The sequence below is a fragment of the Bombus vosnesenskii genome, unplaced genomic scaffold (genome assembly GCF_011952255.1).
Source record: "Bombus vosnesenskii isolate JDL3184/JDL3185 unplaced genomic scaffold, Bvos_JDL3184-5_v1.1 scf7180000013357, whole genome shotgun sequence".
NCBI lineage: Eukaryota > Metazoa > Arthropoda > Insecta > Hymenoptera > Apidae > Bombus > Bombus vosnesenskii.
The window spans coordinates 481,935-500,723 of record NW_022882991.1 but is presented as its reverse complement, the minus strand read 5'-3'; the positions used below and the strand labels follow the sequence as shown (position 1 = coordinate 500,723).

The following is an 18,789-nucleotide window of genomic DNA, read 5'->3' as shown; positions in this document are numbered from 1 at the left end:
GATCTTTGGCATTTATTTCGATAGACATTTGTCGTTTGTTAAATATTTTTACAGTACACAGAATTTCCTTTTCATTACTAAATTTACCTTTTATTATTATGTAAAATAATATGTGCTACACTATTGAATCTTTCAATGTCGAAGGATTATTAATTATTAAATAATAACTGAAACAGAGAATCCAATAATAAACTTACGCTGTTGTGAAATCATTTTTTTCGCTTTATTATTGTCGATACAAAAACATTGACAGTATTATCGGGTGAGTTAATTTAATAATAAATATGACATTGTAAAATAGTCTGGCAGTAACAATTTATAGAAATATCTAGAAGCAGTCAATAATAATAAAAAATTCGTATTCGCTAGCATTATCCCAGAGCTTTTAATAAACGGGATTTAGGAAAAATTGTCTCGCTGTTTGTACAGCATGAATGGTCGTAATCAGCACATGTATAAAAAGTATTTAAAAAAGTGTATAAAAAAGTACAAGTTTAAATTGATGTTAAATATATCACATAATTTCATGATGGTCTTTTTTTGTACAGCTAATAATCGATGAGTAAGTCGTAACTAATAGCTGGAGAATTTTTATTGTTTTTCGATTGATAAAAATCGATTGTTATATGATTGACTTCCGATCGATTAAACCAAGTGTTTCTTTTAAGTAAGAATTCTACGAGTTTTACTATCGACGAAGAAAATATTTTTCTTACAATCATCGTAAAATCGTACCTTGCATGATGTTAATCGAGGACGCAGGAAAAAATATGACAAATCCATTTTAGCTGATTTTTAAATCGTGCTCGGTGGTTGAAAGGAAATATATTTTTCAAACATTCAGATATGCAACAAAAATACATATTTAACACCAAAACAAAATAAAACGAGATCTAGTGATGTGTAATATATCCTTTTGCAGTGCTCTTAAATTCGAAAATTGTTCCCCTGTAAAGAAACAAAACAAAAAGGATCTTTCATATTTTTCCCTGTGACCTTCAATCGATATACTTTACATCCACGATATAGCACGATACTTTTGCTAGTGCAACTAGGTTAAAAACGGCTTGTTACACCTTAATACTAGTATCAAGGACGGCTTTATGGTCGCAGAGATTCCAAGTATTTGCTAACTCTGCACATTAAAAAACACACGTGTATGTATCTATAAAGAAAAGTTTCTAAAATTTTCTTAAGAGTAGCATCTCTTAAAAAGAGTAAAAATTTCTTAAGAAATACAAATATCATTCGTATCGTTATTTTCGTTGTTTCGTGAACATTTGCCTTCATAATTTTTACATAAAAGAAGAGAACGCATATACATATACGTAAATTACATCGATAAGAAGAACCTACGATAAAAGCTGCCTTCTTTAAAAGCGATCGATTTCGATGCTAATCCGCTTGAGATGAATGGTGACTATATCCTTAAACGGTGGCCTGATTTCACAAGAGTTTTCTAAAAGTACCTCAAGGGTCATAAATTGCACAAGGGTCTCCCAGTATTAAACGATCGAGCTGTGTCAATCTGCTCGATGAATAGAAATAAGAAACAACGGGAATACGATACATGTCGGCTATTCTTATTGATAGAATGCCTGACACAGTTTCAAAATTGAATTTAATATTTTAGGGATCGCAGGTCTGTTTCTTGTACACTTAGACGCTATCATATTGGATTCTTTTATTATTTATTGTCATGCACTGATTTTTATTTTGTACGAGTTCTTTTAAAGTTCCTTGTGAACTATGACTTTTCAACATCTAATGTAGTTTTTTTTCTTTTCTGTTTAATTAATACTGCAATCCCCATTCGTATTATCTTGGAATTAAAATATTTCAATTTAAGACTGGGTCTATTAAAATCGATTTTGAACATTTAAATATTGTGTGTGGAAATACGTATAATACTTGTAGTATTTCAAGTAATACATATACTACGAGAATTTTACCATCGTTGTAGATTTATATATAATTTCGAGTTTAAAAACAATATACGAATACATTTTCGATTTTATGTTTGAACAATGGCTTTTCTCACGTAAGCTGTTTGAGGAACATCTCCAAGACTCAATCTTGAATAACCGTAACTTCAAATTGCTGGCATTTAAACTATAAAAAATACCATCTTTTTAATATCGTAAATACGGAATAAGAATGAGCCTTCAGTAAAGCTAAAATTCTCGAATAGGACATCTACGCATAACATTCATCGAGAAAGTCATAGAAAGTCTTACTTTGCTCTACATTACGAAACACAAATGACGCAAATGAGGTAAATAATTTAAAATAAGATAACTAGAAAAACATTCAAATGCATCATAAATATCAGCAGATATTAAGTACCAATACCTATTAGTCCTAATACTTATTGCTCTGCAGTATATACAGGGTGGTTGGTAATTGGTGGTAGAAGCGGAAAGGGGGTGATTCTACGCGAAAAAAGAAGTCGAAAATATAGAATAAACATTTAAAAAAAATTTTTTTTTAATTTTTCTATCTAGGCAACAATCTACAGTGAGATCCGTTATAACAAGGCGTGATAAAGTGCACGCGTACCGAGCGAAAATTCAAAGTCGATTTTCTCGAAAACAAAGCCTCAAACGAAAAATTTTTATTCTATATTTTCGACTTTTTTTTTCGCGTAGAATCACCCCCTTTCCGCTTGTACCACCAGTTACCAACCACCCTGTATAATTAGAATGACACTTTCGCCTTATAAAAGTTGTAGAAATAGTCCCAGTCTTACCTTGAGCACCGGATTCTTTCCAACAAAACCGGAAGCCCCTATTCTGTCTCAAACATGTTTCTCACATATCGAACAATCGTCTGGTCGGCCTCAACGACAGGACTTCATGTGAGTGTTCAGGACAGTCCTGGTGACGAAACCTTTTCCACATCGAGGACAAACATACGGTCGTTCACCGGTATGATAACGTTTATGCACGACCAACGTGGATCTCTGCGTGAAAGCTTTGCCACACTGGTCGCAAGAATACTTTCTCTCGCCAGTGTGTGTGACATTATGAGTCCTGAGCAATGTTTCACAGGCGAAACACTTGCCACACACCTCGCAGGTATAAGGCTTTTCGCCGGTGTGCGATCGATTGTGAATTTCGAGACCTTTTGCGGTTTTTAATTCTTTCCCGCAAAGAGCGCATAAATATCGACGTCTTTCGTAATTTGGCATATCACCGTGAGCTTTCACTTTGTGTTGTTTCAAGACCGATTTGTACTTGTAAACCTTCCCACAGACGTCGCATTTGTGCTCCGTGGTGTTCTGCGGACTGTCAGCTTCGAGCTTCTCTTGAATCAACGTTGTTGGATCGTAGTGGTACAAACGGTTATGCTCCTTTAGGCTACGTTAATTTGAGAGATTAGGATTTTGTGAAATTTTCTACATGATAATCGAAAGATTGAGATTATCTAACATTTTCTAATTTAATTAATTGAAAGATTAGGATTTTGCGAAATTCTTTTAATGATTTAAGGTATTGAGATATATGACGTGTTTCGTAATTCGAGAAGAGTCAGATTTGTTGAGAATTTGGCACAAGGACTCTCCCCACTTAGGTATGAAGGGTACAGGAGAGAAACACGATATTTTTGCTATCTATCTATTTTTATATAATTTGCAAATATCGATTACCGTGAGATTAGCTATTCTCTTGGTTTTATATAAAACTTTTTCAGTTTATCATCTATAATTAAAATAAATATATTTCTCTCTTCTCGACTAATCATAATTAATTAGTCATCAAGTGACTTGCAACATAAACTTATCGTATCCTCTATGTGTAGCCTTCATATATTCTCGCCACAGTGTTGCCTTCGCGTGACTATGAATTAAAATGATTGTATATTAGAATGAAGTCATAGGACAATATTATCATACCTGTACGCGTCGTTGAACGTAGTACCACAAGCGTTACATTGTTGAAACTGCATAAAGTTATGCATAGTTGTGTGTGTCATCAAGGAATCCTTGTCTACGAAGTTCTCGCTACAGATTTCACAGGTGAACTTCATTTCTCGATGGTGTCGTTTCGTATGTCTTTCCACATCAGTCGCATTCACCCCCATGAAACTGCATTCAGTGCAGGGGATCGTTTTAGGAGTGTGAGATTTTTTCACATGGGCGTTTAGCATAAACTGCTGCGGATATGTCTTCCCACACGTGACACATTTGAAGGGTCTATGGATACCGTGAACGATCCTCAGATGAGCTACTAATCTGGTTACGAAGTGGAATTTTTCTTGACAAAGCTCGCAGACTTTCTCGTTCCCCTCGAACCTGAAAGGTTTAGTTTAGAATCGAAATCGTCTCCGTGGGATCATTGAAAATCGTTCCATTTTTTTATTTATTCTTATTCATCAAGGAATTTTATCAAAATCGATGATCATTCAATTGTTATTTCTTTTATCTTTACGTTTAAGGAAATTATTTATGGACCAGTTTTGTAATAAGTCATCGGAAAAGATTCTTGTCTTTTAAATGGATTTTATTCGAATTTGTGTGTATGAACCTTTATTTCAATTTGAATTGCTTGCGTGTAACCGAAATGATTGTGTGAAATTTATATATGTACGCGTAACAACGTAGACTACTTTATTTAATTCTGATCATAGAAAATATCTAACAAAACTCACTTTTGTCCAGGATCGAGAAGAATATCCTCGTTCTTGATTCTGAAATCTTCGCAGCTGCTAAGCACGTCGTGATCGTTGTCCCAGTGGCTGGAATGAGGGAACCTTCATTGACAAAGCTACACATTTACAGAAAGCATCATGTATGGTTTCATAATCAGAATCAACACTGAAATTCATACATTAAAATACGAAGCTTCCGATGCTTTTGTAAATGCGCGTACCTAAATCCACCATCACCATCTAGTACGATTTTCAATAAAATACAAGATTCTATTCGTATGAATCATCATCCTTTTATTAAAAACGAACAAATTTCATTGATAACAAAAAGAATTACGAACTCACACACGTATCTCTTTATTAGACGATCTCGTTCGCAATTAAGTTTCGAGCTGCGTAGTTTTCTCGTGAATCTTTCGATGTTTCTTCAGGAAACTCGCAGAAACGAATCCCTTCCCACAATCCGCGCATTGATACGGTCTTTCCCCGGAATGGTACCTAAGATGTAATATCAAAGAAGTCCTCTGTGTAAACCTTCTTCCACACTGCGAGCAACCGTATGGTTTCTCTCCAGTGTGCACTCGCCGATGAACAGCGAGGTTTTCTTTGCTAGAGAACTGTTTGTCGCATAAACCGCATTTTACGATCTTCTCGTTAACGTGGCCCCGCCTATGCACCATCAATCTCCTCTTGGAAGACAACACTGCCCCGCATAGATCGCATAAATGCTTCATTTTCTCGTACAAACCGTGTCGTTGCTTCAAGTGCCTTTCCAAGAACAATTTTCGCGTGAAACCCTCCAGGCAAATTGTGCACACGTGCTTCTTTGTCACGTCATTTCTTAATTCTAACTGCGAGACACTCGCATGATGCGTTCTTAAGTGATTTGTCAGGTTCTTCTTGTAAGGGTATGACTTGCTACAGTGATCACATTTGTACAATTGCTTCCTAGTATGAACATTTATATGTTCTAAGTATTCTGTTCTCAGAAAGAAGCCTTTTTCACATTGTTCGCATTTAAAGGAATAGTCTTTGGTGTGTCTTCGACGATGGCTCTCGAGGTTTGACTTTTGGTTTGATCTATAGTTGCATAAGTCGCAAGCGAATCTTTTGAAACCAGTGTGAATTAATTTGTGACGAGCTATGTTCATGGGACTTCTGAAAGTTTTGCCGCACTCGTCGCAACTGAAGGCTCTGTCGATACCATGGAGGTTCTTCAGGTGTTCTACCAGCTTCCTCATGTGACAGAAGCAGGCTCCACATTTGATGCATTCGTGAATTGCTCGAGAAATTGCTCTTCGCGATCTGAAACAGAAACAACGATAAAGTGCACGAAGTAATTTAGATAATGAAGGAATAAATGTGCAACTACGTGGAATTATTATAGTACTTATTTGTTTAGAATGAACGTTCTTCTGTGATGATTTTTGTTGTTCTTCGTTAAGTTTTACTATATACCTACCGATATACGATGGCGTGCAATGAAATTTTATGAGAATCTCGTACATGTTATACATATGAAAAATTGTTTTTTTTGTGGAAATGAAATGTGAATATTATTTTAAGAAAATCAAATTTTAGTAAGTTGAAGTAGGAATTTATTAGAAGAAATAATAGACGATATATATGCGTATCGTTTTTAAATGTTTTATAACCAATTATTAAATGTACATAAAGCTTCATACACTTTCTGTTACAAAAGTTTTGTAACGTATAAATATATGTGATTAATATTCATTTAATATTTAAGTCTCGGAGAATTATTCATTTTTTTCGTAGAAGATAATGTTTTTTTAATGTTGATTCTTTGTGGAACGTTTTCGCCTCAAAATTACAAAACTCTTTTACGTCTTAATTTTTGAGTTTGATTTTTAGTTATAGGTGATAAATATTCGAGATGATCTGAGAAACAGTATAGTTTTAATATGTAATTATAATCAACTCTTTCGTGACCAAATATTGTTTAAATCGTGGTAAAAGAACTTTTTTGTAGTTATCGATAATACAAATAAATTTGCTCCGGTCTTTTTTCTTGTAAGGAAGACATAGTTATAATGTATACAAATTTACTATAAACAAATACACCTATTGTTTACTCACTTAATAACATTTAAGAATACAATGTTACTCGTACGCAACGTAGAGAACAAACAGACTGAAGTCTGCATTATGAACGAAGTACTTTAAATGTCAAATTATCTAACACAAATTGTGCTATCAATATTAATAAAATAAACAACGAATAATTAAATCTTCTCTGAAACAATGTCTCGTGAAAATTTCTCTATAACATCTTATTCGACGCAATATAAACTTTAATTGATCGTTTCACCCTTATATAACTGTCTTTCGATCTAACACTAATGCTTTAGAAACTTATATTGTCTGTAGCTTCTAAATGTAAATTATATCTTTCTAATAAAATTAAAATACTCACAGAAGCAAATAAAATATTTTGCTACTTGTCAATAGATTTACTCTTCGAAAGAAAAAGGAAAAGCATATTTCTTTTCCTTATCTTTGTTGAATTTTAATAAATATAAGGATACAAACATAACGAGAATCAAATTACACTACTTAGTCGTTATAAGTACCATTACTATTAGATCGCGGATGTTGCTACATTTTTGGTAAATTTAAGGATATAAAAATCTACAAAATGTATACAAAACATACACGATATGCTTTTGCATATATATCTTTATATGTAAAATATTTAAAGTAAAATAATCATCATAATATTTAACACACGGAATAAATTTCTTTACATTTACAAATTTCATAGACATTCACAGTCTAGACGTAATGATGATCAATATCAAAACAAGTCACATTATACCTAGAAATAACAGAAAATTAACACTATTTACGCTTAGAAGCACCAGACAACATAAACTTCAAAACCATAAGAACAGATTCACAAAGTTCAAAAACACACGAACGTTCCAGTTACTCCACTCACTTCACCTAATTCTCCTTCTTCTCCATCGCGGCATCGTTCAGTCCCTGAGTAAAATCTGCGATGATCTTTCTAACGGAGATCACAGGGAGCTGTGGCAGAGGTCCAGGATGTCGCTTCCTGTGACAGATCAGTCCCGGTTTTTGCGCAAACTTCTGTCCACAAATATCACAAGTATACGGTCTTTGACCTGTGTGTATCAGAATATGTTGCTCCTGAGCAGTTCTTCTCGGGAACTTCTTGCCACAAACCGGGCAAGAGAACGGCCTGATACCTTCGTGGATCCTCAAATGAAGGTCCAGATCCCTCTTTTGACCAAAAGTCTTACCACAAGTCTGGCAAACCACTTTCTCCTTCCTCTTGTGCCACAACAGATGTTGCTCCAAGTTCTTCTGGGTCGTCATACAACGTTTGCACAAATTACACTGGTACGCAGTCTTGTAGTGCTTGTATTTCATGTGAGACTTCAAGGAAGGCACGCTCTTGCAAGCGTGACCGCAAACTGTGCAAATAATTGGAGATGCGTTGCTATGCATTTGCTTCGCGTGCTGCACCATGTCGTTCTTGATCTTGAATTGTTTCCCACAGACTGCACACGAATAGTCGAACCTGCTGGTGTGCTTTCGAATGAAATGATCCTTCAACGTCCACCTGTTGTTGCTTTTATATTCACAGATACTGCACGGATATAGTACAGGACCATGAACTTGCTCCGAGTGCTGTTTCAAGTCTTTTCTTAGCCCGAATGTTTGGTTGCAAGTTTTACAGCGATGTCTGTGTTGCTTCATGTGCGACGCTAGAAACGACTTCCGGTTGAACTGTTTGCCACAGAAGTCACACTCCAGTAGAGGTTCAGTTTGCTTTTTCGAGATTCTTGCTTCAATTTTATTGGTTCGACTTGGTTCGATTTTCAACATTTTTGTTGTACAACCTACGGATGTTACAGTGCGAATTTTTAAGTTCATTCTTCTGATTCTTTCCCTTTGTCGCCTTCGTTCCGTTTTTGCCAAGGAGTACGAGTTTTCTATTTTGATGAAACAAGGTTCTTCCAGAGGATTCGTGTCGCTACCATTAAGAGGGTCCAGTGCAGGAGAACTAAAACAGATTGAAGTAAAGTTGTTAGGTTTTGGTATCTACAGGGTGGTTTTGACAATGCTGCTATATGGAGAGCTTACTTACTTGAAACATCTTTAGCAGATGAACGTTTCACGAAGTTTCGATTAGAAATATTTTTGCGTAGGAGCAGAGATCTTTGTATGAAGCAATGGAATATTTTGTGTATACTAAGATAGGTATTTTGTAGGTAATTCAATCGTAATTAATGTGTAATTTTCATCACACCGTTCGATTTCTCACGATATGAATTTCAATGTAAAGTATTTTCGAAATATTTTTGATGAAAATTCGTCAGTTTTCTTTGTATCATATGTTGTTCGAAGATAAAAATATTTATTTGTTATAATGGAAATTTTTTCATACTTACTTTTTCCTTAACATTTTTCTCAATATAAAATAATATTATAGGAAGTATACTACGATATTTATAATTTACAAGTTTTATTTAACCACAGTTTTATTAAAAAGTTTGGAATACAATAAGAAATACAAACAACATTCGTAGAAAACATTTTTAAAATATAAAAATTCATGCTTCATCGATAAAGAAACGATAGAAACAACTGTATTGTTTAAAAATCTTAAAAATATTTATAAAAACCCAAATACTCGTTCTTAGTACAAAAATATCAATCCAAAAGTGGTAGCCTAAAAAGCAATATTAAAGTGTCTTATAAAAAAATGCCGTAAAATTGTACGTTACGCTTAATTTGTAAAATTACAAATGCACTGTTTTATAGTGAAAAATTCGTAGAAACCGTGAATTAATAGGTAAATTCAAGCTCTGTACATAAGTAAAACGAAACGAATAAAATTCCTCGCTTATTCGATAATATCCAACAATCAGCGACATGAAATATATGAAAAGAGTGAAGTACGCCGCTTCAATATTCAAATTACATATATTTCTTCGAAACAAAAATAGATTTTTCAGACGTATCGATAAACTCTTCAATAATCCATTCGCTATCCTATTAACTCATTAAGGACCAGTAAAATTCAATCCATTCACGATAAAATGTAAAATTCTGCTTTTGTAAGAATACTGTTTGCGAGGAAGGATTGCAATATTGCACCTGGACCCTAGATCTATAATTTCCTGAAATTTAAAGAAATTGAGAATTTGTGATACTATATTAAACTATAATTTCTTTAAATCATAGAAATTTATTGCGTGCTTGCGACTTGCTACTATTCCAACGATGCTGATCTACGCATTTTTTGCGTATTATTTCATCGTTTGACCCTGAATGATTTAACGTAGTTATTCACAGCTTTTCTTTACGTCAATCCCAAACCTCTTACAACCTCGCTCATTCGAATTACCCATTTATTCTATTTTAATAATCGTATTCTTCATAGTGTATTCCTTAGTGAACTCCGTGACGATATTCTTGATGGATACGACAGGCAATGGAGGCAGAGGTCCAGGATGGCGCTTCCTATGGCAAATCAGCCCAGGTTTCTGAGCAAACGCTTGCCCACAGATATCGCAAATATACGGTCTCTTTCCCGTATGAATGAGAACATGCTGCTCTTGGGCAGTCTGCCTTCTGAATGTCTTTCCACAAACAGGACAAGGAAAAGGCTTGACTCCTGTATGCACTCGCATATGAGAGTCCAAATCCCGACCTCGAAATCTCTTTCCACACGTGGGGCACAGTACCTTTTCCCTGGTCTCGTGCCAGGTTAAGTGTTGCTCCAAATTCTCTTGAGTCGTCATCCCTCTTCTGCAGATTCTGCAGATAAACTCAGGCTTATAGTGTCTGTACTTCATATGAGCCTTGAGAGCATGAAGATTCTTGCTGAAGTGGCCACAAACGTCGCACACTATCGGTGGCGCGTCGCTATGATTTTGTTTCACGTGATGGTTCAATGCTTTCTTTATCTTGAATTGTTTGCCACAAGTGTCGCAAGCGAAATTGTAATTAGTCGTATGTAGACGAATGTAGTGATTCTTCAGTGTTCCCTTGTTATTGCTTTTGTATTCGCAAACACTGCAATCGTACACTTGACGTCGATGGATCTTCTCTATGTGAGAAGCTAGGTATCGACGAAGTCTGAAAGTCTTCGGACAGTCTGAACACTTGTGTCTGTGTTTCTTCAAATGCTCCGCCAAGTTACTCTTCTTCAAGAACTTCCGTCGACAGTGGTCGCATTCTAGACGAGTCAAGGTTTTCTTTTTGGATCGTTGGCCAGGATTGTTTTGAAGAGATACTGCGGTTTCCTCTTGGCTAGCGGACATAATCTCGAAGTTTTCTTTGTCGATCCAATTCTCGTATACCTCGGGGAGCTCTAACGGTAAGTGAGCCTGCGAGTCGGTCTTGAATTCTTCGCTCAAAGGATCCAAGATTCTAAAACAGAAAATTAAGTAGATCGTGTTATCTTTGGTCTAGGAAACCGTAGGATATCGTATGGCTAGAAACTTATCGTTAAAAATTCTGAAATTATGTTTTCTTCCGAGTAAATCAAGAAATGTATACGTTCTGAAAACTTATTTATTTTTGGAATATATTGTTTTCACTGAAACATTATTTTCAAACGTGTTATATATTTAGCAACCATATTTTATTGATTTAGTAATCGCTGAAACCTAAACGTAATTTTCTGTGAATATTCTTTATAAAAATAAAAATCTTAGAAGATAATTCTAGTATCTGTATTCGTCATACCTTCTCGCTCTTCTAATGCGATCCAGAACAGTCGTAGCCTGGAAACGTATAAAGATAATATAAATTATTTCACCGTTTCAACGCGATCGTTTAATACATCAGATATACTTATCTTGTATACTTGAATACCATATTTTTACTCTCTTCTCTGCTTTGACAAATTTTACGTATAAAAAGCAATATTATAAGCTTTACGTAATATCGTTAATTGTTAGATACAAGAACATCGAACGATATAACAGTTTTTCTTCATCCAAGCTTATCCAAGCTTATTTCTTTTTTCTCGTCCAACGTTATTACGGGGATAGTCGAAGAGATCAGGTTCAGTAAAAATATTTATTTCAAACTCAAAGCTATACACAGTGCATACGCATCCTTAAGTATTAGACTAAGCTATTGATTTTTAGAAAAATAGCTGTCGTAGGCATGCTTTCTACTGCGCGAGCTTCCTTTCTTTCACGGATTTTACGCTTGTCCCTTGGACAATTACTAGCAACCTGGTCGGCGAGGGCAGGGACGTTACTACGTTTACATATCGAGTGAAACGGAGCATATTACCGTGTTACGTTATATTACAGTTATTCTTAGGAGGACTAGCTCTCGCGAATAGAATTAGTGTCATTATGACATATCACAACGCGAACGTATCAATGATATCGCGTGAATGACGACCGAAGGTTCACGATATACATTAAAACAACACGAGGATGTTCATCGAGGAATTGTGAAATATCTTCGTTTTTAATACGATGCGTAAGAAAAAAGCTTTCAACGAGATGGAACATGATCGAGTTTCTTTTTTTATTTGACCGATTTATCACACTGTATTGAAATAACGCAAGCTATAATTCAGCGTAATCATAGTATATTATAATTAACAAAAGGAAACTAGCGCTTCTTGCGTAGTTAGTTTTTAATTTTATTCGATATCGTTAATGACGAAGTAACGCCATTTTATCTGCTCGCTAATTGGAAATTTAATATTTTATTTCTCTTACACCCAGCTCAGGAAACGTTTATTCCGTTATTGCATGTTTATGCAAATAATAATAATAATACGAGTTATAATTTTTCTCAAACAATTGAATCAATTAAATATTCGTTCAACTAAAAATTAAGTTAAAATATAGTATGATATTGATGGTTAGAAGCCGATTAAGACTGACTTCTAGACTTTTTAATAAACTGAAAGGAAAACTCAGAATGGAATCTTATACTCTTCCGTTTCATTTTTGTTCACGTAAATCTTCAATTTACAAGACTGTTATTATATTATACATCTTACAACTCTATACTTATAGTTACACGCGATACGTCTAAAAATAATTATTAATCGATCTAGTGTCTTTAATCTTCCAATCTCGATGGTGTACAAAGTATTCTAGCATTCTATCATTCGCACTTTGCAGTTGTTTCGATCAATCGGGTCGAACAACAAGGGTGAGAAAATATTGCTCTTACTCGTTGTTGAAGCATACAGTTGATCGCAAACAATGATTACAATTTTATATAACTTATACAGTTAACTCTGTACTAATTTTTTCATTAATAATATTAACCCTCCTTTTAGTCCTTTTAGATGCAAACGAAATTTCACTTTCGTTCGAATGTCCCGACAGTGTTCAAATTGCTATTATATAAAATTTATGTAAAAAATTATATATTATATAAAAAAATCTGTCCGTTTCGACTATTCGTCAACTTTGAATTTTTAAAAATCAAGGACATGAACAAAATTTCGGGATGGAGAAAGTGTATCCAAAAGTACCACGATGTTAATAGAGAACAGAATAGGGAGCAACGAAAGGTTAATAACATATGGGAATGAAAGTGTTTGATAAATCTTTACGTTTTAAAAATCGCTGAAATAACGATTATGATATAGGATTAGTTATCGATAATCATATTCGAAAATTTACAAATTTTATAATCCACGAATAAGAAAAGTAGTATGCCTATCTTAATAATTACTTTTTCAAAAACTCATAATTTTAAATTGTGGTACGAATATCAAAGAATTACCAGGAAATCAAAAATCACTGATATCCTGCATTAAGATTATTTTAATATTTGAAATATTATTAATATTTTCCGAGGTTCCAAAGAAACGCGATACAATTCGTAGGAACACGAGTATTACTGCAGAATCATCAGCGCTAGTTTATCGATAATATAACGAATATTCGCTAGAAAATGTGCAATTAATTAACGTACTTGCAATTTATCCTTCAACGACGAGCAGAAACGAAAACTTCGTCGTACATTCTACGACCCTCTACGATCGAAGCTTATTCGTCTAATAAAAATCAATAAAATCAAAATTCTCTTATGCAATATTTGTCTCGATATGCGAAATTCAACAGAATCGCACAATCTTCCTAGCGACCGAAACGTTTGTTGATTAAGTATCAAAGGAAACGCTTGCTTAAGTCAAAAGATCAACAAATTTGAAACAATTCTACGCTTCCTCCTCAATCCTCTCCTCGTTTTCGCGTGCGTTTATCTCCTGTACGTAACCTTCGGTGAACTCTTTCACGATATCCGCAATTGGCATCACAGGTAAAGGAGGATGAGGTCCAGGATGAGTTTTCCTATGACAGATCAGACCAGGCTTCTGCGTGAACGCTTTCCCGCAAATGTCGCAGACAAAAGGCCTCTTCCCAGTGTGGATGAGCAAATGTTGGCGCAGCTGAGATCTCCTCGCGAATGGTTTATTACAGATTAGACAGGAATGTGGCTTGCATCCTGTGTGCACTGCCATGTGCCTTTTAAAAGAATCTTTTTTGGTGAACGTTTTTCCGCATTCGGCGCATACTATCTTCTCCCTTTTCTCGTGCTGCGTTAGCAGATGTTGGTCGAGATTTTCCTGTGTGACCATGCGTCGTTTGCATATATGACACTCGTACTTAGGTTTAAAATGTGCCCATTTCTGGTGTACGTAAAGAGAGCCAGTATTCTGACATAGTTTTCCACACACGGGACAGTTAATCGGTTTTTCTTTATGGTGGAACCGTATGTGGTTGGTCAGATCGCCTTTCACTTTGAACTTCTTTGGACAAAACTTGCACTGATGCTCGTACCGATCGGTGTGTTTTCTAATAAAGTGCGATTGCAACGAGTGCTTCGATCTGCACACAAAGCCACAGGCAGCGCAAGGGAATAACATGCTATTGGGTCGTTTCCTAGACCAAGTTTCGTGCTTCCTTTCCAAGTGAGCCGCGAAAAGACTCTTCTTAAGCGTCCTGTAATCGCAAACCGCGCAGATATACGCGCCATCTTCCTGTATGCACACCTTCTTCTTGTGCGTCCATGCCACGTGTTTCCTGAACGAAATGGCCGAGCTGAACATCTCCGAGCAAAGTTTGCATTTCAGTGCACTGCTCGGACTTCTGGAAATTTTCCTACGCATCTTCACTGGTGTCACATGATTATTTGGCAACTCCAAGATCTCTTCCTCCAAGTATTCCACTTGTTCTATCTGATCTGGATCATCCGGATCTACTTGATCTATCTGTTCCAACTGCTCTTGATCGTTATAGACTTCTTGCATCTCTTGCTCCTCTTGCTCCTCGTGTTCCACTTCTTGATACTCCACCACTTCCTTCGCCTCTTCAATGTCACCGGATGTCAGCTTCTCTATAGTGACCATACTACCTTGAACTTTGACCTGATAAATATCTCCAATCGTTTTATCGTTCTCTTCGTCAATCGTGCCATTTAGAATTATCGGTTTCACATCTTCTTCTTCCTTCTGCTCTGCACTCCTGTTTAAAAGATCTTCATCCTCGTATAATTTTTCGTCCGTCGAATCGTACTGTAGTTCATCTTCGTTGTAAAGACATTCGACTTTGACGAGGTCCTGTTTCTCATCCTCGTGTCCTATCTCGTCTATCTGTTCAGGAATATCTTCGTCAGCTAGTGGCGTGTCGTCTTCAGGTACAAACGCGTAGTACGGCTTGCCGTCGAACTCCAGGATCTGCCATTTTTTCATCACAACCGATTCCTTGTCGTAGATAAAGATACCGCGCGAGTTGAGGTGGTCGAGCTCGTACCTGAAACATCATCGATCAGTGGCGTTATTAACGGGCTACCTCGGTCGCTTGTTGGACTGCAAGCTTTTGAAAAGCGTTTCGTTCGTTCATTCTTATCGTTTATGACAGTGTATGCCAAATTTCCAAATTAAAAGGTTCATCACGCGTTTGTTACTTTTAAAACGCTGATAAAAGGTTTGAGTTAGATTGCTTGTAAAAGAGATAATTAAACTTAAAAAAAGAGGTTTTTGCAGTTTGGCTTAGGTACTACTCGGAGATTAGTCGTGAAGAATGTTAGAGAGTGAGATCAGAGTAAAGCAGAGCATGAGAGGATTAATCGACAATCGATACGCGTCGTCAGTGGGGAAATTATATTTACTTTATTTCGGGTACGCGGAGATACGTTGCAGAATACGTAAGAAAATACAATAAAATTTTGAGCGTTTTATATAGTAGTTATAGCAGATTTTTATGCACTTATAGGTAATTTTATAGAAAAAAAAGTATGTACAATAATAATACATAAAATATCCGAGATAGAGTATTTGTTGTAATATTTAATAGGTAGAACAAAATTCTGTTTAAGTTCTATTTTTCTTCCAGTTCGTTGAAATATAAATCAAGTGTGCGAAAAAATATAAATTTGCGTAAAACTCCGCAGTCCAGTAATAAGATCCTCTATTAGGAACACGATTGAATTCCATAAAAAGTCGAGATCGCCTTAAAAACTTAAAGCTAAGCATTTTTTCTTTTCAGTATCATCTACGTTAAAAATCGTGCGATGCATACAATTTTCGAGAAACTTCGATAAACAACTTGCAGTAAAAAACATTCGTAAGAAATTATCAAACCGTTGAACAGTGGTAAATCTCTTAAATCTTATTCGCTGACAAAACAAGATCAGTCTTCGAGACATTTCTTCGAAATAAGTGCAATTCTCGATAAAAGAAGAAGAGAAGGAAAACTATAAAGTCTTGGTTAAATCTAAAACACAGCTTTCGGATAACAAGATTTCTTCGCTTCTTCACCAACTTCTTCAAGATGTGAATCTTCGACGTAATTCCCGGTGAAATAAAGAAGCCCATAAAATCTTTGTTAAATCTAACACACAGTTTTCTTCATTTCTTCATGAAATCTTTTAGGATGTGATCGATATGCATGACAGGAAGAGGAGGCAATGATCCAGAATGGATCTTTCTATGACATATAAGACCAGCCTTCTGAGCAAACGATTTTCCACACACGTCGCAGACATAAATCCTTTCTCCTGTGTGCAACAGTAAATGCTGACTCAAACTGCTATGAGTGGTAAACGCTCTGGCACAAACAGAACAGCTATACGGTTTATCCCCAGTATGTATCCTCATGTGTTTTCTGAAATCGTGATTTTCAAAGAATGTTTTCCCACATTCTTCGCAGACAGACTTCTCTTTCTTTTCGTGCTGAGTCAACACATGCTGATCTAGGTTCTCTTTGGTCACCAATCTCTTGTGACATACCGGGCACTCGTATTTCGCTTTATAGTGAGCGTGTTTCTGATGAGTATACAGGCTGTGACTGTTTTTACAAGTTTTGCCACAAACGTCGCATATCACAGGAGGTTCTTTGTGATTCAGTCTCATGTGAGTCGTTAAATCACCTTTGATCTTGAATTCCTTGCCGCATTGCTCACAGGAGAACTCATAAAGCTGTGTGTGTTTTCGTACAAAGTGAGATCTCAAAGTTTCCTTTCGAGAACAGATAAGACCACAAATAATGCAGGCGAATTTCCTGTTACTGGTTGATCTATTCTCGCCTGAATCTTCGTGATTCTGTACCAAGTGAGCAATCATTGTGGATCTTTTGTTACAGCGGAAGTCGCAGATTGTGCATGATAAAGCTTCCTGTTTTTGAGATACTAGTTCCATGAAAGAATCGTCTTTTGAGGATACGTCCTTCTTCTTTCGATTTTCGTGAGTAAGTTTGTGCCTTTTTAATAAGTACTTCTTTTTGAATTGTTTTTGACAGATATCACAGGCTGGTAAGATCCTAGAGTCCTCCTCTTGAGATGAGTTTGTTTCTTGTTTGGTTCTTCCGGCGGGTGTAGGTAATTTTGAAACGCAGATGGAATTTGATTGGGATAGTCCGTCCCTAAAACAGGAAAATTGCTAAAGTTTATTAGAGTCCTACAAGGATGGTACTTACTGACGATGATTACTTACAGTCGAAGTTAATAGTCACGACGAGTTTGATGTGAAAATAGTAAAATTAGCAGTAGTAGGTATTTATTCTATTGTTTGGGGATAATGATAACGATGATTCATGTTTTTATTCGATGTAGCAGGAAAATGGTACAAATAGTTGATTATAAATGGCTGACAATAATTCGTGAGATATAATTACACTTTTCAATTTCATTGTAATTCTTGAAACGTCATTTAGGATTTATAAAATAGTAAACACGAAGAATGTAAATTGCGATTCAACCAACAAATAGAAAGATGTCTAATAAATTTTCATTGATATAAAAAAATTGAATTCATTATTGAACGTTGTATTCATTGTGAGATATTCAGTTTTTGTATCAATAGAACGAAGGATGTTAGAAAAATTTCAAGAAATTTATAGTTTGAACGCATGTTGAAGATGTTTCAAAGATATTATGCAATGTATTTTTAACTATATTATTGATGGTGTAATCAAGTGGCAAAAATCCATAATAGAGGCAATTATTTCTCTTTATGGCACTTCAAGGATGCACAATTATTGATTAATTGTTAGAGATGAACTTGCCGCTTCCCGAAATAGTTGTACTGAATTTCCTGAAACATAAAATCGTAAGTACGATTAAATTTAAAATTAGCTCACTGGTCAAAGCATCGTGTACCTTGAGACTTATTTATATAGTTACCTATAACTATTTTATGAACTTTAATTAAATCAACGTTAAATTGTTTAATACTTGTAATAAATTTTATACAATACTTATCTGCAATTTAATTCATTTCACCTGAGATAAGATGGCATGCCAATCGTTTCACATTTTCCAAAACTCCAACAACGTAAATCAACGTTCATTTACATTTCCATATAATAGAAATCGCGCACTGTTCACTGCGTAAAAGATAATTTCATTTAAAGAAAGAAAATAGAATCTATTTTCTATTTAAATAAATCAAATAAAATAAAAATTAATTGTTATTTTATTTTAGGTAATGATAGACAATTATGGAGAACTTTGTACGATAGTTAAGAAAAATATATATTTTCCACGAGATTGTGCTCAAAATAAATTTTTATAATCTCATCTTGTATACAATATATTTCACAATGCATCTTGTTATTCATTCCCCCAAATGATTCGTTTCTACAATAATCACAT

At 35.2% G+C, this 18,789-nt stretch overlaps 1 protein-coding gene across 1 annotated transcript in view; it reads right to left on the bottom strand.

Moving 5' to 3' along the window:
* Nucleotides 1-198: 198 nt before the first annotated feature.
* The window catches only part of LOC117237095, a 67,046-nt gene continuing 48,455 nt past the window's right edge, over nucleotides 199-18,789 (bottom strand). Inside the window, exons 5-14 of the mRNA XM_033500721.1 lie at nucleotides 16,606-17,558; nucleotides 13,860-15,432; nucleotides 10,105-11,079; nucleotides 7,668-8,704; nucleotides 5,034-5,977; nucleotides 4,830-4,933; nucleotides 4,651-4,737; nucleotides 3,896-4,294; nucleotides 2,750-3,359; nucleotides 199-2,112 (exon numbers count right to left, since the gene is read on the bottom strand). Coding sequence (XP_033356612.1) covers nucleotides 2,840-3,359; nucleotides 3,896-4,294; nucleotides 4,651-4,737; nucleotides 4,830-4,933; nucleotides 5,034-5,977; nucleotides 7,668-8,704; nucleotides 10,105-11,079; nucleotides 13,860-15,432; nucleotides 16,606-17,558 — 6,592 coding nt within the window. The 3' untranslated portion in view covers nucleotides 199-2,112; nucleotides 2,750-2,839. The remainder of the gene's footprint in view (nucleotides 2,113-2,749; nucleotides 3,360-3,895; nucleotides 4,295-4,650; nucleotides 4,738-4,829; nucleotides 4,934-5,033; nucleotides 5,978-7,667; nucleotides 8,705-10,104; nucleotides 11,080-13,859; nucleotides 15,433-16,605; nucleotides 17,559-18,789) is intronic.